A 23,512-nucleotide genomic window follows, 5' to 3' on the forward strand; every position below is an offset into this window, starting at 1 on the left:
CCCTTTAAATTTTGTTGGACCGAGTTTTCGATGGTTCGAGGTGGTTCCGGTCCCGTTCACCTCGAACTATCGAGACTCTACTGTAGCAGTTACTTCTGTAAAATATCTGGGGGTATGCATGTAGAACGATTTGAAGTGGAATGATCATATAAAATTAATTGTTGGTAAGGCGGGTGCCAGGTTGAGATTCATTGGGGGAGTCCTTAGAAAATGTAGTCCATCAACAAAGGAGGTGGCTTACAAAACACTCGTTTGACCTATGCTTGAGTATTGCTCATCAGTGTGGGATCGGTTCCATGTTAGGTTGACAGAGGAAATAGAGAAGATCCAAAGAAGAGCGGCGCGTTTCGTCGCAGGTTTATTTGGCAAGCGTAATAGCATTATGGAGATGTTTAGCAAACTCAAGTGGCAGACTCTGCATCGCAGTGTAGCTTGCTGTCCAGGTTTCGAGAGGGCGCATTTCTGGATGAGGTATTGAATACATTGCTTCCCCCTACTTATACCTCCCGAGGAAATCACGAATGTAAAATTAGAGAGATTTGAGCGCGTACAGAGGCTTTCCGGCAGTCATTATTCCCGTGAACCATACTCAGCTGGAACAGGAAAGGGAGGTAATGACAGTGGCACGTAAAGTGCCTTCCGCCACACACCGTTTGGTGGCTTGCGGAGTATAAATGTAGATGTAGATATAATAATACTCTATATATGGTTACGGTTTTTTTCTCTGTGAAATTGGAGACGTGTCATATCTGTCTCAATATGGCCTTGGTGGGATGTAGGGCATCTGAAAGGGAGGATGTACAGCTGTACATGCCCAATTTTCTCTTTGGTTTTTTCATTGTTTCTCAATAGACAGATTATATAACATTGGTGGAGTGCTGCAACTCCACCTCATTGTCATGATATGCTCTTCAAAGGATCTCAGTGATTCTAAGGAAGTGTCATCTATCTCGTGCCTTGTTTTGAAGTACATGTTACAGTATAGGATCTGGGTTCCACCTTTTTGCAAACACACTGTCCCCCCCCCCCCCCCCCTCTAAACATGTTTCAGCACCTCTGTGCCATCACTGGTTGTTTGTTTATTGAAGACATGATTTTACATTATCTAATTTTGCAGGACCAACTGCATGATGCCCTGCACTGATAGCTTGTTACGTTTTGTTGTGACCGATCCTTCTTCTTTTGCATTCTGAGGGCTCTGCACATACGTATTAATGTACTTTGTGTGGTTTCTTTCTTTGTAAATGCCTTTTTACTTCGCAAAAAGCAGTGAGCACTATGTTGTGCTCACAGCATTTTGCGAAGTAAAAAGATGTTTATAACGAAAACAACTACACAAAGTACATTAATATGTGTGAGCAGTGTCCTTGGAACACAAAGGAGGAGGATCAGTCACAACAAAACATGACAAGCTACCAGTGTAGGACACCATACAGTTGGTCCTGCAAAGCCAAATAATGTAACATCACGTTTTCAATAAACAAAAACCCACTTATATCACACAGAGGTGTTGAAACATATTTGGGTAAAAAGAAAAAAAAGAGTGTGTTTGCAAAAAGGCGGAACCCACATCCTTTAATTTAAATGCAAATGCAGAAAGGAAGGACAACAGCTGCAGATCCAAAAGATATATAGCTCTTACAGTGTTCTATCATGTTGTCCTCACAGTATCATATCTCCCAGCTTATCTTCATCTACTTCCTTTTCCCTTTCCATAATACTGTCTTCATGTTTGATTCTCTTGTATATCCTTCCAGTCTTCCCTTCTTTGCTTATTAATGGCATGCCATGTGAGCTCTTAATATTCACACAGATGAGTCTCTTTTTTCCAAAGTTCTCTTGAATTTTCCTATCCATCCCATAGTCATGCATGCTACTACAGCTTCACATTTTCCCTTTCCTTTGGAAGCTTTACCATTTTATACATTTGGTCAATATCATTTTTTAGATGTAGTATTTATCTTTGTTTACTTTGTATGCTGCATTTTTATATTTTCTTCTTTTCTCATTTAAATTTATGTCTTGTGTGGTATCCAAGACTTTCTGTTTGGGGGTTTGTTCTTTTGCCTATTTGACCCTCAACTGCCGTCACTGTTTCATCTGTCAAAGTTACCTATTTGTCTTCTGTTGTATTCCTTTCCCCCTTTTTAGTCACGGTTCCTACCACTCCCTTTGAAGCCCCTAACACCCTCTGGTCAGAATCTTAAACCGGGTCGCATCTCCTTAATTTTGCTAACTCTTCACAAGTTTGCCATTTTTATTCAGCAGTTGGTAATCTGTAAATTATGACCAGAGTCCATATATGTGCCTGGAACGTTTTGCAGTTTAGAAGCTGGTTTCGAAATATCTAGCTTACCATTATACAATCTATCTGAAAACTTCCAGTGTTTCCAGGTCTCTTCCACATAAACGAGGGTGTTCAATAAGTAACGCAACACATTTCATTTTCTCAGCCTATTTCAGTTGACAAAATGTAAAATTTGTTGTGGGACATTGTGGAATTTCCTCGTTTCAGCTTCTACAATTTTGTGACATTCTGACGATGACTGTGTTCCAAGTGAAGAGCTGTCATTGAGTTCCTTTTGGAGGGAAACCAGAGCATTCGAGATATTCACAAGTGCTTTTAGAACGTCTAAGAAGACGTGGCAGTGAACAAAAGCATGGTGAGACATTGAAACATGGGTTCATCACTTTCAACCAGAAACAAAATGGCAATCCGTGGAGGGGTGCTATGCCATCTCTCCTCTGAAGAAAAAATTCAAAGTTGCACCTTCAGCTGGTAAAGTCATGGTGACGGTCTCCTTGGATTCTGAAGGGGTTATTCTGTTTGCCCTCCTCCTTCAGGTGGAACAATGCACTTTGAAGTGCATTTTACTATGTTGAGGAAATTGAAGGAATCACTTCGTCGTGTTCGTTGCCACAAAAATGCAAATGAAATTTTCCTTCCCCATGACAACACAAGGTCTCACACAAGTCTGCGCACCTGAATGGAGCTCGCAAAACTTCATTGGACTGTTCTTCCTCGTCCACCCTATGGCCCCAGTCTCGCACCTTCTGACTTCCGTCTGTTTGGTCCAATGAAGGATGCATTCTGCGGGAAGTAGTACATGAATGAATGATTGGGAGGTTATGACTGCAGCAAGATGTTGACTCCAATGTCGACCAGGAAGATGGTACCATGCCCCATGTGGGCATACAGGCCTTCCCAGTAAGATGGCATAAGGCTGTTGCATTGAATGGGGATTACATTGTAGCCAAAAGAGTGGGGAATAATATAGGGTTTTGGAATACTGAATAAAACCAACCTGCTTACAGAAAGAAATATGTTGCATTACTTATTGAACATCCCTCATACAATCTTCATTTATGATTTTCAAACCAAGTGTTAGCAGCGATTAAGGCAGTTTCTCCTTTATTCCCTTGGATATGTTACGCTTACATTTCTTGTCAGTTTTAAAATTTGCACAAGAAAATAAAAATGTGCAGAATTATCAAAAGGGCATTTTTAATTATAGTAGCAAGTAAGGCACAAGCAGTCTAGCACATAATGTGCAAAATAGATATAGGTTCTTTAACTGTTGGGAAAATCTCCATTAAATGGGTATTTAATTAGTCACAAGTTAGTTTATATTTCTGTTAGTTACATTATTTACTGTCCGCTCCTTCTGTATCACATTTTTTCTACTAGCTTTCAAGGAATTTAGTTTTGTTCTAAAAGCTAAGTACAATAGTTTTTTTGTGTCTTGTAGTGTTGGAAAGATTACTGTTTCAGCTGTGATATGGGCAGACTACTGTACCTATTTTCTCATGATAGTAAGCCACATACAAACAACTTACGAGTTTATTTCTTTTGTTATATGTTATGTATTCATGTTCTTACTTTAAATGTATCACAAATGTGGTTACACATTCAGACCTGCAGACCACCTACCATTTATAATTAGTACTTTATTTATATACACTGTGCTATCGTAATTCTCACTGGAGTGATATATTCAAGGTTTGCAAGTGGAACAGTTTTGGTAACTTAATTTTAAACATATTATTCATATTTCCATGATGACTGTTTTCAAGGAATGATCACTTTTCAGTTACAGCAAGATGTGGGTAAGTAATCATTCCCAGATGATAATGTTTAGTCAATATACTGTCAGTAAAATGGGTACAAGGGCATGCTGTGTATGTGGACATCCAAGGAAGGGGATCTTCTACAAGCAACTGTGTTGCTGTGGTGTGGTACAGTACATGTATATATACAGATATTTTTTGTGCATCACTCAGACACTCATCCAGTGTAGAGGCTCTAGAATTTTCTTTTTTCTCCTGATTACTGATATATACTGTTGCAGTTTAATACTTTATTTTATGCTCTAAAGTGTGTCTTCATAATTTCCAATATGCTCACATTTTTCCCTATTGTTGCTGTACATTATCTTGAAATTCTTACATTATTATGAAATGAGTACCACCACATTACTATTTTACTTGTTTTACCTAAGAACACCAGAAAATATTCAGATGAAAATGAGCCTCTACATTGCTGAAATGCTTGTGTGGTTGCACTGCCTTCTGGAAAACATGAAGGCCTGGATCCAGAAGGCTCATGTCATTTGTTATAACTGTGCTTGTCTCTTCTCATGGGTCAGTCGGTCAGATCGAGAGAGTTTTCTCGGCAGCCAGTCACAAGAAGGTTTGGGACCATTTCACCAAAGCCCAGAGAAAGAACATAGAGATGTGGAAGAAACAAACAGCGGTATGTATAATGTTCGTAGCTTGTTTGTCTGTATGTGCTTGTCAGAGAGGTTGAAGCAGTAACATGCCAATTTTATCCTATACCTCAGTTACATTAGTTCCCTTTGCTTTTCCATGGAAATTTTAGTTGTTGCTTGAATACTGTCTTATAGCAAAAATATATAAATATAAAATATGCCAATCAGAAGTAATTGAAATCTATTTTGAGTTTGCCTCACTCACATGGTAGTGATGTGAGATGACTGCAGAAGAAAACAACTGAAGTATCACTTTAAGAATCAGTAGAAGTTGATTCTTGAATGATGCCATTTTTGGATTGTAGTTGGATCTGGCCAGAGAATTGCTTCTTTATTTCAGTAGACGATCTTAACATCACTTCCACCATCTGAAGACAGTCATAGGGTTGTCTGACCAATTTCTGTTGTATTGTTATGACTAGATCTGACTACAATCCTAAATACTGAAAACTAGAAAATCAATCTTGTGTAATATGTGATGAATTTAAAATCTATTTTCTCCGTTCCTCAGTCACTATGTCTCTTCTGGAGTAAAAATATCTAATGTGCATTTTGATAACGTAACTCTGTTGATTAACAGTTAAATAAAGTTTATTAACTTTGTAACAGAAGAATGAGCGAGTATAGTCAGTAACTGAAAGTCAAAAGCCTATAGAAATTGTGTGTCTCAACTCTGCATATATATAACTTTCTTGAGTTAGTGTTGATATCTATCCTGGTAAGGCTCCAGTGACACTATTACAGACATTTAGTTTTCATGGTTTTCAAATTAAATATATGGAACTGAATCAAATTAGAAGTTCTAGCATTGTTAAAGTTGTCATATACTGGATGATGTATTCTTTAGCTAATTCATTCATCAGGTGAGTTTTTCTTCCTTTTTCACATGACACTATGGTACGTCATGTTACTGAAACACCGACTGAATTATGTTTAAATTCCAGAATATGTGTTCTGTATGGTAGCGAGACATGTTGCAAAAGAAAATCATCAGCAAATTGGTAAGAAAATATTGTAAAAGCATCTTGAGGTTGTTATACTTCCTGTGAAAGGTGGGTATATTTTGAGAAATTTTATATTGAGTGTATAATTTTGCACAAGTTCCCTGCAAGGTTTTTACTGGTGCTCAGTGAGAACTCATCCACACAGTTGTGAGAGCATTAGTTGTGATTAAAGTTTGGTGCCAGGCTACACATTTGTTCAGCATTTATTTCATTTAATGCATTTGAATTATTTGTAACAATTGACAGTGAAAAGTGTGGAAAATATTCAGACATTGATACTTACACGTTTTGAAATTTCCCGGATTCCAGAGTAAGTGCCATATTAGGTCATTTGTAGATCATTTCAGCTTCATTTTGTTGTGTGTGTGTGTGTGTGTGTGTGTGTGTGTGTGTGTGTGTGTGTGTGTATTTTGGAGGTCATTTGTAGAGCATTTCAGCTTCATTTTGTTGTGTGTGTGTGTGTGTGTGTGTGTGTGTGTGTGTATTTTGGAGGGGGTTGGTGCATACAAGTGTGTGTACACCCCATAGTTCTTCGAGCTGCTATGCTGATTGGTGACAGTTCCAATGACATTTAAGCCTATGAGTGTGGAGGGGGGTGGCTTTAGGAAGGGGTGCCATGTAAGCCATAACTCTGGGAAGCTTCGACCATTTTTACACCAACTTGGTTAGTGACTTAATTTCTAGGGAGAAAGGAGAAATGTTGTGAAAGTAGGACTCTGAGTATCCCTGTTTGTGGAGATCGGGAGGACAGGGGGGGGGGGGGGGGGCTGGAAAAGCAGTGAAAGCAGTGACATGTATGGCTAACTCTGCAATGCCTGAGCAGTGTCAACCAAACATTTTATGAGTAAGACTTCCTATTTGCAGGAAAAAAAAGGAATTGTGATGTTGTACACTTGCTAGCACTTGTAGGGAAGGGACAAGGGTAGTGGATAAGTGGGGTGACATGTTAGCGTAAATCTAGAGTACCTGGAACAGTTTTAACCATACTTACTGGAAATATATGCTGTGACCTTGGGGGGGGGGGGGGAAGAGGTCAAAGAGATAAGGCATTCTAGTACTGTAGTATTGCTAGGAGTGGATCCGCCCCGATAGCTGAGTGGTCAGCGTGACAGACTGTCAATCCTAAGGGCCCGGGTTCGATTCCCGGCTGGGTCGGAAATTTTCTCCGCTCAGGGACTGGGTGTTGTGTTTTGTCCTAATCATCATCATTTCATCCCCATCGACACGCAGGTCGCCTAAGTGGCGTCAAATCGAAAGACCTGCACCAGGCGAACGGTCTACCCGACGGGAGGCCCTAGCCACACAACATTTCCATTTTTGCTAGGAGTGGGAAGGGGGTGGAGGGCGAATCAGATACAAACTAGAAATTTTTTTTAAATTTATTTAACCTTCAGAAGAATTCATATACACAAGCTTATTTTTCTATATAGCCTCTTGAATGGGATATAAATTTTTACCAGCAGATAGGTTGTTTCTTGGTCCTGCTTTTGTAAACTGAATGTGACTGTGACAGCAGCCAGTTACCCACGAGCATTTAGAAAGCACGCTTATCATCAAATATGTCTCTGCTGCTTGCTTCCTTTAGTAGCCCAAACAAATGAAAATCCATACTGCAGGGAGAGAATGTTCTAATGTGGTCCAGAACAATTCCTAAATTTTTACTATGTGTGGTTGAGCATTGGGACCCACTTTGCAGACATCTGAGCACTTAAGTATCTTATGCCAACCTCATAGTGATTTCAGCTACTGTTATTTGGTGATAGTCTGAAATAAGCTGATTAAAAATGTGAATATTCTCCTCAGTCATGCTGATGCTAGGGTAACATCAGTGAGCTGCATTCTCAGCTATTTCTTGTCATCACAAAAACTGTTTGTGCCATACATACACTTCTCCCAGGGTGCTTTCCCTGAACTGTGTGGCAAGTCTCTTCAAAATTTTGGATGGTTTTATGCCTTCTGTTGTGAGAAACTTGATTATAATGCGTTGCGCAACAGATGAAGTTACCTCTAGCTCTGGCATTGCTATTGTGACTAAATAAGCAATACGAAAACAATCATTGGAAGCAAAAGTTTCATGAAACAAAAATTCTGGTTTGTATTTGATTGTCTTCTTGTATATTAAAATGATCAGTAAATCTTAACAACCTTGTTACACATATCACTTACTACCAGGGAAAACAATGACATTTTAGAAGACAGAGAGAAACTAGACTAGTGGTGATTTTTTAGCCAATATGTACGCCACCAGTCATGGGCAGAAGTGGATTTTTATGATGTCTTTGTCTCCAGTCAGGCAGACGGATCTCCCCATAATAATTTATAACTCTCTCTCTCTTATTACCTAATAGAATCCTTGGACAGCACACATTACAGTATTACTTCAGGTAAACTGTAGGTAACCTGAGTAATGCTTTTAAATGATGTCCATCATATCAGGATCCAACATTACATAACCTCATTTTTTCTTTCATCCTTGATTGACATCACAAGATTCTTAGACACTCTCCTGTATTCTATAGTTACAGTCTGCTCAAGATATCTGCCCTGAGTGCCAAGCATTCCTAGTGAGACGTGGATTGTTAAGGAAAGGGCCACTTATCATAAAAATGAAATAGGTCTTTCCAGTTTTTTGTGATAGTTATAGAATTACCTATTAAGAATAAATGGCCAAAGGAATCTGAATACATTCAACAAAAACTTAGTCATTTACCTCCTGATTGGATATTACACCTTCAAAAACTTTGAAAACAGCTTCAAAAACTGTTAAAAGATCTACACTGTCTTATGTGGAAGATGTCAGTGTACAACTATTCTCTCCACAAAAACATACACAGGAGAGCCATTTGGTGCAGAGTCACAAGCAGCCCAAATTATTTTCCAAGTGTGGCTGACTGGGTCTTTCCTACCCAACTAAGGGTGGAGTTCGTCCTGTCACACAGTCAAACTTTTAAACCAATGGATGTGAAGACTTGTCATTTTAGAAAACAGAGCTGATAATACCATAGTCCAATTGTTCAACACTTTGAGGTAGCTGTTCTGTTTCTAGATACAAGTCACTTCAACCATAGAACAATTTCCACTTGGTTAAAGTGTCCATGGAATATCACAGAGCCTTCTTTATCTTGTGCTGCTTTTTGCTTGCACTCTTACCAGAAGACATCCTCATGTCTACATTGAAAAGGCTGGCACACTTTTTTCATATGTAGCCAGAAATGTGGTTTGTCTGGTTTTATAACATATTGTCAGTCCTTGGTGGACCACTGTAGGTGTCTCATCACGCACTGTAATTGGGCAACCTTACAGTCAGGAGTGTGTAAGGTTCTATTACATGCATCTTAGAAGTAACATACTCCCTTTGTGAGAAAAGTTCCAGGACAGGCGTGTGGGTTTTTTTTTTCCTCAAAGAAAATTGCACTTGCTGAGCAATGATCCTAGCTCCTATCACAGAAATCCCCTTAACTATCTACACACAGTTGTAAACATTTCTAGAGATCTTGGAAGCAAGCAGGGAAATTTTCAGCTACAATGCTTGTAAGCCCATTTTTCGCAGCCTATTGGATGTCTGTGATATCTTGATGAACCTTTCTTGTATGTTGCCTTTTCATTTGTTGAAACAAGAAAAAATTGTAAGCCGGGAGGTCAGGCGAATATGGTAAATGCAGGATGGCAGTAATAGAATGTCTGGCCAGATACTTGGTAACAGATAAAGCAGCGTTGGGTCATGCAATATCGTGCGGTAAGAACTAGTCCTGGGAATGCCACAAATCAGGACGGCACTGTTGAAATGCTTGTCACAAACATTTCAGGACTTCGCTGCAAAGAATTTGGTTCACTTTTTGCCCTGGAGGAACATACTCATGGCGAACTAATCCTTTACCACCAAAGAATGCAGTCAACATTGTCTGTGTTCTCGAAGGTTGTCGTTTGAATTTTTCCGAGGCTGATGATCCAGGACTCTGCCATGCACCACTTTGATGCTTTGTACGAGGTCGTACTGGTAGCACCAACTTCCATCTCCAGCAGTAATCTTTGACAGAAATATGGGGTCATGTCTGGCTCTATCCAGTAGTTCAGCAAAAATTCTTCGTCTTTCCTCTTCTGTTCATCTGTTGGTGTGTGAGGGACAAGTTTTGTATTAAGTTTCCATTTCCATAAATCTTTGTATGAAATCTTATGAAACACATCATGATTCAAATTAAGTTCTTCTGATATTGCACGTACAGTTACATGATGGGGTTTCTTGCTATAACTGGCTTACGCACTGCTCGTTTGCATCTGCATTTGCTGCAGACGGGTGACCAGCTCTGCAATCATCTTGCAATGGATCTCTGCCTTCACAAAACCTTTTGTGCCACCAAAAACATGATTTCTTGAATGTGCCTTGCCTACATATGCTTGCTTAATCATTGTCCACATTTTACTAGGGATTTTCCTGAGCTTAATGCAGAATTTAATGTTCACTCTGGTCACAATCAGCATTCATTGTGTCATCATAATTAATGTCCCAAGAACCCAAAAAGTGTTTTGCTAAACACAGCCATGCCACCTAGTGAGTTTGTGTGGAAATATTGCCAAGGCCATTTCAAGGAAGCACACATGCCATGTAACATAAAAACAACATCTATTCCTTTTTAGTATTGCAAACTCAGAAATAAATAAAAAAGACCTGGAACTTTCCTGAGAAAGAAAGTATTATGCAATTTCAGTGGAAATATTCAAATGGAATCAGGTCTAGAAGGCAGAGAATTGACATTCCACAGTTCTAATCCTCTCCGGACTAAGCCATATGTGTTAGTCCATTATGATGATTTTTCAGTTGCAGCTACATTCTGAATTTTCCATAGATCTGAATGTTTGTGGTTGCTGATAAACTCCAAGAACAAACACAGAAGTATGCTTGTAAAATCTGCCACTTGACTCGCTGGACGATTTTTGATATGCCAAATAGTAATCACTCCATTTTGTCACTCTTTCACATTGGCCTTACATTCTTCCTTACACACTGTGACTGAGACAGGTGTTGAGATGCAACACCATCATAATAAAAGGGGGGGGGGGGGAGAGAGAGAGAGAGAGAGAGAGAGAGAGAGAGAGAGAGAGAGAGAGAGAGAGAGAGCAGAAGAAGAAGACTGTAAAGTTACTGTTAACCAAATGTTTGTTTGCAGGGAGAAGGGGTGTACATTTATTTCAACTTCTCTTCTCATGATATTTAGTTTGAAATTTCAAGGGGCATAAATAAATTCATATCATGAGCAACTAGTAAACTGCCTAGTAGTCAGCAAGCAGCATCTTCACAAAATGTGAAATCCAAGAAGTAATACAGTATACTTCTCACTCTCACTTTCCTGCATATGTTTACAATTCTCTCTCTCTCTCTCTCTCTCTCTCTCTCTCTCTCTCTCACACACACACACACACACACACACACACACACACACACACACACACGTACTCACTAACTCAGTCTTTTTGTAAAGCTTTATAGTATAAAAATAGGATAAATATCACTCAAGATGCTATGAATCATGTAACCTATGCATTACTTTCTGTATTCACTGAAGCATTTAAGAAAAAATATCTTGAGTTTGCAATGTGGAATGTCTTCCACACACAACAAGAATTAGTCATAAGTTAGTGAAATGTGTCTAGTTTGCTGTGTTCTTACAAGTGTTGGAACAGTGGTTCTCAACTGATTTAATTTTTTGGACATTTGTTTAGACAGCAGTGTAACTTGCAAAAGGCTCTGGCAGCTTACTTCAGTCACATTTTATAAGTATCATTTCATGGAAATTGCAAGTTTTCTTAACCACTGTCAGTGGAAAGATAACATACCTGGTGCCACTAAAAATATACTAAAAATATCACTGCCTTATTCATACCTCATGACTTAACCATATTCAGAGTACCTGATATGAACTTGGTGCATCTGTATTTGAAGTGACAGTCGCAATGTTTGTGCTTTCTGTAATTTTTAGTAAAATATTTACTTAAATGTGTGGTGTATAACTAACAATGTGCTGCACTCCTAATGAGTTCATTTCATGACACTCCTCCACTTAATGTTAATAGACTGTCATAACTTTTGAAGTCAGAAATAAACATGAAGATAATTTATTGTTTTATTGCATCATAAACTTCTTTCATAATTTTATGCAAACTTTTTTCTGGTGTATGATACCAGAACATTTCTGCACTAAATTTTGATTTCCTTATAAACTGCTTAAGAGTGTTTTGGAGCAGCTAGCATTGTCCTGAAAGCCTATGGTTACATTAGACAGTGTCCTGGGATTTTTTTGTGGTACTGACGGTTAGCGTTGCAAATGCAAAAATCTGTGAACAACTAATTTTGCAAAGTATTTCCAAAATTTAATAATTCTTTATCAGTATATCAGAATTACATGGTAAATTTTCAAGTGTGCCATGGACATGAGTGGGTCATTTTTTCTGTAAAATTAGTTAGATAAATGGAAACACAGGGGTTGATTCTAAATCAAGAAGTCAAATTATCATTATCTAAATTATCCATTGTGGTCATATTTTCATGAATGGAGTTAGCATATCTGTGAAAATCATTTGTGATAGACAACTTTATCATAACCACCTGTAACTAGCAATTTAATATGCATTGTATTTTTAATTGTAGTAAATCTACACTGATAGATAACCAGGTCATTACCAGACAAAATACAGAATTTGTTAATATCCAGGGAACTATAACAAATTAATAATTTTACATGTAATGTTTTTTGAAACAACAGTGTGCTTTTTTAACTTTTACTTAACAGTCAAAATTGTCATCATCTGATAACATTACAAAAGTTTATAAAATACATAATTTTTATAAAATATATAATTTCATATGGAACATGTATAAGTCTTAAATGAGAGTCCATCAGTGCAGTACCTGTATCAGTTTGTACCAATACTACACGCCAACGTCATGTTTCAGGATGACTGCTCCACTAGCAGCTGGCATATACACTATGTAATCAAAAGTATCCAGACACCCCTATAACATACGTTTTTCATATTAGGTGCATTGTGCTGCCACCTACTGCCAGGTACTCCATATCAGCGACCTTAGTCATTATACATCGTTAGAGAACAGAATGGGGCGCCCCGCGGAACTCGTGGACTTCGAATATGGTCATGTGATTGGTTGTCACTTATGTAACACATCTTAACGTGAGATTTCATCACTTCTAGACATCCCTGGGTCCACTGTTTCCGATGTGGTAGTGAAGGGGAAACATTGAGGGACACATACAGTACAAAAGTCTGTTGACTGACAGAGGTCGCCGCCAGTTGAAGAAGCTTGTAATGTGTAACAGGCAGACATCTATCCAGACCATCACACAGGAATTCCAAACAGCACCAGGACTCACTGCAAGTACGATGACAGTTAGGCAGGAGGTGAGAAAACTTGGATTTCATGGTCGAGCTGCTGCTCATAAGCCACATATCACGCTGATAAGTGCCAAACGACACCTCGCTTGGAGTAGGGAGTGTAAACATTGGACGCTTGATCAGTGGAAAAACATTGTGTGGAGTGACGAATCATGGTACACAGTGTGGCAATCCGATGGCAGGATATGGGTATGGGGAATGCCCGGTGAACGTCGTCTGCCAGCATGTGTAATGCCAACAGTAAAATGCGGAGGCAGTAGTGTTATGATGTGGTCATGTTTTTCGTGGAGGGGGCTTGCTCCCCTTGTTCTTTTATGTGGAACTATTACAGCACAGGCCTACATTGATATTTTAAGCACCTTCTTGCTTCCCACTGTTGAAGAGCAATTCGGGGATGGGGACTGCATCTTTCAACACGATCGAGCACCTGTTCATAATGCACAGCCTGTGGCGGTGTGGTTACATGGCAATAACATCTCTATAATGGACGGGCCTGCACAGAGTCCTGATCTGAATCCTACAGAACACCTTTGATACATTTTCGAACACCGACTTCATGCCAGGCCTCACCAACTGACATTGATACCTCTCCTCACTGCAGGACTCCATGAAAACCTTCCAGCAACTGACTGAACATGTGCCTGTGAGAGTGAAAGCGGTAAAGGCTGAGGGAGGCCGACACCATATCGAATTCCAGCATTGCCGATGGAGGGTGCCACGAACTTGTAAATCATTTTCAGCCAGATGTCCGGATACTTTTGATCACATAGTGTACATATAGACACGAACATAGCTAACATTTACATTTACAGTATAACTTGTTATTAAATTTTATATTGTACCATCTCTCTTCCATTTGCGTTGTACCATGATGAACACATTGCAGTAAATTCTTATGTGATCAGTAAATAAGCCTTCATGTCTCTTCGTCTACGGCAACAGCTATGTACACATTTATTGCAGCTACCATTGCAGCTGTCATCCTGAACTACCACAGATGACCTGTACTATCAGTACAAATTGCTCTTACAGGCTTATCGAAATGTTCCGTTTTAAAGTATGTGAAGTACCACGTGATGTAATGGAAAGGATTTTAATATTCTGTTGCCAATCTCTTCATGTATGTTGTCTGAGGAAACAACACTACCCAAGTACTTGAAATTTTGTACCGTGTGCATCTTATAATCCCATTTTTCAAACCTAAGACAGTCCTAAATGTGTCTGCATTTGTATGGTTATAGGACTTCTCAATGTCTAACAAGCAGTTATAAGTGTTTGTATTTTCCCCCAGTATGTCTCATAGAGTAGTGACAAAGATGAGAGCAATAGTTGACCTGTGAGGTATAAAACCATGTTCTTCCTCCCCAAGTGTAAAATCAGCATATTTTCTTATTTTGTTCCGAAGGATGGAGTCATAGATTTTTTATTATGTGAGATAACAAGAGCACACCCCTGTAGTTAGTGCATTTCTTTCTGTCACATATTTTAAATAATGGCATTATATCTGCCTGTTATCAGCACTTTCTTTCCAAACTCAGTTTAGAACTCTGTACAGCCACTGATGCCTGATCTTTCTAAGAGATTTGATCATTTATACACTTAATTAATCTGATTCTGTCATTATTCACTGTATTTATCAGTTCCTTTGCTTCCAACCAGGCAAAGCTATCTGCCCTTACACTACCAGAATTGCATAGTTTATCACTCACAGAAGTGTGATCTCCATTATATCAAAATACGTCTTTTGGCTGCCTAAGAAGGATAGTCATGACCACAGAGTATCAGGTGTTTACAATATGAATGTGTCAGTAGCTGTGTGGGACAGTCTATTCATATTGTTTCTCAGTGCAGTAAGAAACATCAGGGGGAAATAAAGTGCAGATAAATAAAAAAATCTACCGTTGCCAAACACAGCCTAAGAAATAAATGATAAAACTTGTTTGAGCAGACAGTTTCTAGCTCACACTTCAAACTGCTGGGACTCAATTGCAGAAGAGGCTGTGGAAATTAGTGTGTGTTTCAGAAATTTTACACGCGACTGAAACAAAAATGTTGCGAGAGATGTGTCACCAATCTAATGCCTTGTAGCACTGGGGGCAACTACATCTGTAAGAATCTATTACTTTTTTGAGAGCTAGTTGCTTTCCTGATGATGACAGTGGTGGATACTGCCAAAAGCTTGGATTTTCATAGAGAAGTTCGTGGTATGGCAGGTATGCTGAAAACATTTGATACAATATGTGCATCATGAAAGACTTTGTGGGTGAAGTATTTGACCTGTAATTTTTTTTCTGCCTTTGCACTGACAGCTTCTCCTCTAATGAATTTGGTCTCCTCCCATGGTGTGGCTTGGTACAGGGCCATTTTGCACAGTTCTTATCCTTGATATGCATTTTAGTATTCTCATTCCATGATTGTGTTTCTTTAGTTCCTCGTATTTGGTGCTTTTGTCCACATACTGTATCTGCCATACATACCACAACCCTCTTCAGAATGTCCATTCTTCATCGAAAATTGTAGTTCTTGCCTTAGCAACATCTTGTGGACATTTTCCCTAAATGTGTGCTTGATTCAGTCAGATACCAACTTTTATTTTTTGTGATTCTTTTGTTATCGAGTCTGGCAGGTCTTTTCCACATATATTTGCTACTACCAACCTATGGTCTCCTTCTAGATCTTTTCTTGTATGATGTGGCATCATTCTGGGAATGTCAAAGGGTGTTAAAGGATTTATATATGGTGAAAAACTTGTCAGAATACCAATACCAGTATAAACACTACAATTTGAAGCGTGTATATAGATGGATCTTCATTATGATGGTGTCACACTCCATCCTTTTCTTAAGCAGTTGGATTTGTAGATTCATAGTTTTGTTTACTTGGCAAAAGCAAAGTCTTGGGCCAGAAGCTGCTGGTTGCATCCCATGGTCTGAAGCCTTTGCTGAGTTACTGTAGTCCACTACTATCAACATTATTTTATCTGAGCCAGAAAACTGATTTAGCAGGAACTCACATATGGCAATAAGCATGGAGGGAGACCAAGAGATGAATACACTAAACAGATGCAGAAAGATGTAGGTTGCAGTAGGTACTGGGAGATGAAGAAGCTTGCACGAGTTTATTGAAATTGTGGACAGTGGCAAATCTCAGCAGAGCTATACTTGTGGCAGTCTTGGTCCAGCACAGGTCAAAGTGCTTCTGAATTTCACAGCCTGGAATCAACATGGCCAGTTTGTGTGCTGATCTTGTGTCAGCAGAACTGTGAAGTTAACACTTTGCAGACCAAACCCAAGCATAGCTCGGGCCATAACTTTGTGTTAAAAGACCATACTCGAATGTAGGTTGGACAGTGATTTTCTCTGTGTGCGAGCCACCTATAGCTTGGAAACTGGGCTCATTTTATATGAGAACAATGTACAGACATCTCGTGACCTGCCCCTGACTGGTGCTGCCTTTTGTTGTCAGTTCCTAGAATTATTTCGAAAGAAACATTAGTGAATGGAACAGCTGTTGTCATGAATGGCTGAGCCAATATGATTGCATTGATGTAATTTCTTGAGTGTACTGATTAGATTTTGCGTTTTGTTGTAATCCTGTTACAAATATGTCAGATTTGTTCAGCGAGCAAGAAATTTTATATGTTCAGGAGGAAGAAATTGCTCAATAACACTCCTCGAACTTTATTCTTTGGAGGATAATTATACTTTCTGTCATCATTATGTTAAAATTGTAATCTCTCAAAGAATTAAAGTAAATCTGAAAAATAAATCTTGAAGCTTAGCCCTTTTTTTAGTGTGTATTACTTCTGAAGATACATTGATTAAATAAGTGCCAGTAAAAAACAGCATAAGTGACCAATTTTATAGGCCCACTTCTTCTAAGTGGCCCGTCTCCAAAGTGTCAATATTGTATTTGGTAGTAAGTCTGTCTTCATACGTTTGGGACAGTCAAATGAAAACTGAACACTTGCCACAATGGGACCATGGAATGTTTCCGTTCAAAAGTAAACGCCACACACATTAAGACATTTATCCCACTGGGAGACGAGATGATGGATTCCTGTTTCATAGAACACAGTTGGCCACTGATGGATCTACAAGCACAGCCACTCATGCTCTTCCCTGTCCAGCTGAAGCTGATGTTCACCCATGTCTTTCTTCAGGTTACCAAAGATGTGAAAATTACATAGTGAAAGATTCCTGATGTACGGAGGATATTGCCATCCATTATAGGGGCGGGCATTATCGTGCAACAGGGTGAGTCCATATGACAGCATTTGAATAGCCCATGGGCAAATGGCAAAGCCACCAGTGGAAAAATCCGACACCTCCAGCGTGAAAGAGAAAGAAATCCAAAGCTTTTCACACAAGTTCTGGTAAAGTCATGATGACCACCTCCTTTGACTGCAGGAGCCCTCTGGTCATCGAATTCAAGGAGCTTGGAGTCACAATCAGTGTGCAGTGCTATGAAGACACTTTGCAGAAACTGTGATGTGTGATAGTCATAATGCCCAGCAATGCTGTTGGCTGGAATCATTCCGTTGCACGACAATGCCCACCCCCCACACTGCCAATCAGAGAAAGGCAGCGTTCAGCAATTTGGTTGGGAAACACTGCAACATCTTTCATACAGCACAGATTTTTCAGCATGTGATTTTTACATCTTTGGTGAACTGAAGAAAGACATGTGGACATCTCTTCCATCAGACAAGGAATTGCAATAGTGGGTACAGTTACGGATCTGTCAGTGGCTGACCCCATTCTGTGAAACAGGAATTGAGCATCTTGTCTCGCAGTGGGGAAAATGTCTTAACACCTGTGGTTATTACTTTTGAATGGAGCCAGGTCCATAGTCCCATTGTGGCTGGTATTCGGTTTTCATTTGACATTTCCTTGTAATACAAGTGTAGATTAGAGGATTACATTCACTGACTCATCTTCTGTGCAGTGCAAGTTGGTGGGCTGCCTATCCATACTTGTTACCTATGAGCTGTCAAGTTGGTTATTTGATTAACATATGGACACTAACCTGCAAAATACTAACGCGAATTCTTTACAGACGAATGGAAAAACTAGTAGAAACCAACCTCGGGGAAGATCAGTTTGGATTCCATAGAAATATTGGAACACGTGAGGCAATACTGACCCTACGACTTACCTTAGAAGCTAGATTAAGGAAAGGCAAACCTACGTTTCTAGCATTTGTAGACTCGGAGAAAGCTTTTGACAATTTTGACTGGAATACTCTCTTTCAAATTCTGAAGGTGGCAGGGGTAAAATACAGGAAATGAAAGGCTATTTACAATTTGTATAGAAACCAGATGGCAGTTATAAGGGTCGAGGGACACGAAAGGGAAGCAATGGTTGGGAAGGGAGTGAGACAGGGTTGTAGACTCTCCCCGATGTTATTCAATCTGTATATTAAGCAAGCAGTGAAGGAAACAAAAGAAAAATTCGGAGTAGGTATTAAAGTCCGTGGAGAAGAAATATAAACTTTGAGGTTCGCCGATGACATTGTAATTCTGTCAGAGACAGCAAAGGACTTGGAAGAGCAGTTGAACGGAATGGATAGTGTCTTGAAAGGAGGATATAAGATGAACATCAACAGAAGCAAAACGAGATTAAGGGAATGTAGTCGAATTAAGTCAGGGGATGCTGAGGGAATTAGATTAGGAAATGAGACACTTAAAGTAGTAAAGGAGACACTTAAAGTAGTAAAAGAGACCCTTAAAGTAGTAAAGGAGTTTTGCTATGTGGGGAGCAAAATAACTCATGATGGTCGAAATAGAGAGGATATAAAATGTAGACTGGCAATGGCAAGGAAAGCGTTTCTGAAGAAGAGAAATTGGGTAACATCGAGTATAGATTTAAGTGTCAGGAAGTTGTTTCTGAAAGTACAGGGCTATTACAAATGATTGAAGCAATTTCATAAATTCACTGTAGCTCCATTCATTGACATATGGTCATGACACACTACAGATACGTAGAAAAACTCATAAAGTTTTGTTCGGCTGAAGCCGCACTTCAGGTTTCTGCCGCCAGAGCGCTCGAGAGCGCAGTGAGACAAAATGGTGACAGGAGCCGAGAAAGCGTATGTCGTGCTTGAAATGCACTCACATCAGTCAGTCATAACAGTGCAACGACACTTCAGGACGAAGTTCAACAAAGATCCACCAACTGCTAACTCCATTCGGCGATGGTATGCACAGTTTAAAGCTTCTGGATGCCTCTGTAAGGGGAAATCAACGGGTCGGCCTGCAGTGAGCAAAGAAACAGTTGAACGCGTGCGGGCAAGTTTCACGCGTAGCCCGGGGAAGTCGACAAATAAAGCAAGCAGGGAGCTAAACGTACCACAGCCGACAGTTTGGAAAATCTTACGGAAAAGGCTAAAGCAGAAGCCTTACCGTTTACAATTGCTACAAGCCCTGACACCCGATGACAAAGTCAAACGCTTTGAATTTTCGGCGTGGTTGCAACAGCTCATGGAAGAGGATGCGTTCAGTGCGAAATTTGTTTTCAGTGATGAAGCAACATTTTTTCTTAATGGTGAAGTGAACAGACACAATGTGGGAATCTGGGCGGTAGAGAATCCTCGCATTTGTGCAGCAAATTCGCAATTCACCAAAAGTTTACGTGTTTTGTGCAATCTCACAGTTTAAAGTTGACGGCCCCTTTTTCTTCTGCAAAAAAAAAAAAAAAAAAAAAAAGGTTACAGGACATGTGTATCTGGACATGCTGAGAAATTGGCTCATGCGACAACTGGAGACCGACAGCGCCGACTGCATCTTTCAACAGGATGGTGCTCCACCGCACTTCCATCATGATGTTCGGCATTTCTTAAACAGGAGATGGGAAAACCGATGGATCGGTCGTGGTGGAGATCATGATCAGCAATTAATGTCATGGCCTCCGCGCTCTCCAGACTTAACCCCATGCGATTTCTTTCTGTGGGGTTATGTGAAAGATTCAGTGTTTAAACCTCCTCTACCAAGAAACGTGCCAGAACTGTGAGCTCGCATCAACGGTGCTTTCGAACTCATTGATGGGGACATGCTGCGCCGAGTGTGGGAGGAACTTGATTATCGGCTTGATGTCTGCCGAATCACTAAAGGGGCACATATCGAACATTTGTGAATGCCTAAAAAAACTTTTTGAGTTTTTGTATGTGTGTGCAAAGCATTGTGAAAATATCTCAAATAATAAAGTTATTGTAGAGCTGTGAAATTGCTTCAATCATTTGTAATAACCCTGTATTTGTATGGAAGAGAAACATGGACGATAAATAGTTTGGACAAGAAGAGAATAGAAGCTTTCGAAATGTGGTGCTACAGAAGGATGCTGAAAATTAGATGGGTAGATCACATAACTAATGAGGAGGTATTGAACAGAATTGGGGAGAAGAGAAATTTGTGGCACAACTTGACTAGAAGGAGGGATCGGTTGGTAGGACATGTTCTGAGGCATCAAGGGATCACCAATTTAGTATTGGAGGGCAGCGTGGAGGGTAAAAATCGTAGAGGGAGACCAAGAGATGAATACACTAATCAGATTGTGAAGGATGTAGGTTGCAGTAGGTACTGGGAGATGAAGAAGCTTGCACAGGATAGAGTAGCTTGAAGAGCTGCATCAAACCAGTCTCAGGACTGAAGACCACAACAACAACAACGGACACTAACAACTGCATGACATGAATGTATGGATGAGACATTGGAATCTACCCTGGTTAGTCCTCTTAATCACTGCTGGTTAAAAAGGCTCTCCTCTCAGTTTGTAATGGAGTATATGTTACAACCACAGTTGTGATATTGGAATTAGTGTCTCATTTTTGTCATGAAAAGATTTGCTGTAGCAGAGGGGTTACATATTGTCAGTACAACATGTAATCATTTATTTATCTTTCAATTACTCACTCCATGTTTGTGAGCCATACCTTGTATACATATCAGTGTGACACAAAATAAAACAGTTCTCTATAAAGTGAGGGTAGGTTCTTTCCTAGTAATGTCTGAGCTCAGATTCCTCCACTGGTTGCCATTCTTCTGTCGTTTCACATTTCCCTGCTTGAAGTAATTTTAAAATCTTGAACACTGTGCATTTTATTTCATGCATTCCACTCAGTGAAATCACACTGTCCCTATCAGGGCTTTAATTCTTTCAGATAGGGGCTCTTCCTGTAAAAGAAATGTTTCTTTTTGAAGAATTGGATAGGTTTGCCAACAAGGAAAAGGTTTTTACTCTCAATCAGAGCTGTGCTTTGCATTCCTTGTTGTCATGCTGATTTAGGTTTTTGGGACTTTACCGAATCATCCAAGATAAATGCCGGAAAGATTCCTCAAACAGGATAATGGCCCAGTTTCCTAGTTCTTGTCCATTGTAATTGAATTCCCTACTTGTAAGATGGTTCTGTGAGTAGTAGTAAATGTGGTATTAAGTGTAATGAAATGCATGTGCTGTTGGTTGTCCATTATGTGTGGAAAGTTTATTTTTTGTTCTTTTGCCATGTCCAAATGTATGCTGTGCCCAGTAATAGATATTTTATATTTCCAAAAACCTTCCCCTTCCCAACCATATTCCTATAAACAAACCATCTTTGTGGTCACCAGAAATCTGTACTGATGCAGTTTCGGACAGTTATTTCAGTCTGTCAGTAAATTAATAAAAATAATCTTCTGAAGGCCTTTCCCATTTAGCTTTTTCCTCAGTGGATGGTTCTTAACAGCAACTTATATATTTACATAAGATATCTCTGAAGAATGAATGTCTCATTAAGCTGAGAATAGCACCTGCAGGAAACGTTTATATTGCTGTGTTCTTGCAAAATGTGCATCTTAAGAAACTGTGCATCTGTCTGTCAGTCTTATTGGGTTTTGCACTTTTTCAAGCATCTGCTTCATTTTTAATGTAAAATGCAAGTTCTAAAAAAGTTATTACATCAGTTCTTTTAAAGATAGCAAATGCGTAAGTCATTGTTGGGAAATCTATAGTATGTTAAAGGATTCCACTTCACTCACAGTAAGTAATGATATAAGTACTATGACAAAATATTAAACAGGTGAGTTTGTTGTATGCAGTGTGATCATTGTATAAGTAATTGTGAAGTGCTCATGTTCTCTCTGCATGCATTTAAGTGGTAATAAGAAGCGAAGGTAAGAGATTTTCTCCAAAGTTTTGCTTGCAATCAGCCATGTTTGTTAACAAGTGGCGGAATTGTTATGCTGTTTCGAAACTATATGATCTCTTATCAACAAATATGCTGTTATTTAAAATGTTTTTGTACAGTTGACAGATATAAAGGTATTTGTACACTGGATTTATGGTGTAAAAGGTAATGTCACAGTGAGTGACATAATAAGAGATATTTTCAGTTTGAGTGGCTCTTAATTTCTCTAGAGGATCATTTTGTTGACTGTATGGACATTTCTAATCTTGTAAATGAAAGCAGTAATAGAAGCATGAAGAAATAATGAAAATTGCCAAATTACACTGCTTTATAACTTTAAAAAAAGATTAACAGTTGTTACATTGCTGGAAAATTGGATCAAAGCGGCTTCTTATAATTGTTTGGCAATAAAGATAGATTATGCCTAGCAGGGGAATTATGGATGGTTTCAGGGGAAATAGGTGTATATAATCTCAAAACACAAGTGCAGCAAACTTTGACAACCTCTAATTATTACTGTCACTTTCTTAAACCCTCATTGCCAGTTTTGTAAACCCTCCTTGCCAGTTTTGTAAACCCTCCTTGCCAGTTTTGTAAACCCTCCTTGCCAGTTTTGTAAACCCTCCTTGCCAGTTTTGTAAACCCTCATTGCCAGTTTTGTAAACCCTCATTGCCAGTTTTGTAAACCCTCATTGCCAGTTTTGTAAACCCTCATTGCCAGTTTTGTAAACCCTCATTGCCAGTTTTGTAAACCCTCATTGCCAGTTTTGTAAACCCTCATTGCCAGTTTTGTAAACCCTCATTGCCAGTTTTGTAAACCCTCATTGCCAGTTTTGTAAACCCTCATCGCCAGTTTTGTAAAGGCCTCATTGCTACTGCTGTAGAGGCCAAGCTGCCACTGTTGTTACGGTAGGCTGAGTTTCAGAGTTCCTGAATCGGTTTCTGGTGCAGTACACTGCTAAGACAATTTCTTCCTGCCAGTGTTACACAGCTATGCCCCAGGGTCAGGTAACAGTATAGGAGAACGAAGGTTCTACAGTACCCCAACAAATTAGTAACAAAGTCACACAAAAAAAGTTTAATTATCTTCGTGACTTGTCGATTAATGAAGTATGCAACACTGAATGCAATATATAATACAAACAAGGCCCTCAATGGCTAAGTGAAAATAAT

General features: G+C 39.3%; 1 protein-coding gene across 1 annotated transcript in view; it reads left to right on the forward strand.

The window, feature by feature from the left end:
• Positions 1-23,512, forward strand: part of LOC124788093 (ecto-NOX disulfide-thiol exchanger 2) — a 217,078-nt gene that overhangs the window by 113,835 nt on the left and 79,731 nt on the right. The window contains exon 8 of the mRNA XM_047255195.1: positions 4,647-4,753. Within this exon, the coding sequence (XP_047111151.1) occupies positions 4,647-4,753 (107 nt within the window). The remainder of the gene's footprint in view (positions 1-4,646; positions 4,754-23,512) is intronic.

This window comes from Schistocerca piceifrons, chromosome 3 (assembly GCF_021461385.2).
Source record: "Schistocerca piceifrons isolate TAMUIC-IGC-003096 chromosome 3, iqSchPice1.1, whole genome shotgun sequence".
Lineage (NCBI taxonomy): Eukaryota > Metazoa > Arthropoda > Insecta > Orthoptera > Acrididae > Schistocerca > Schistocerca piceifrons.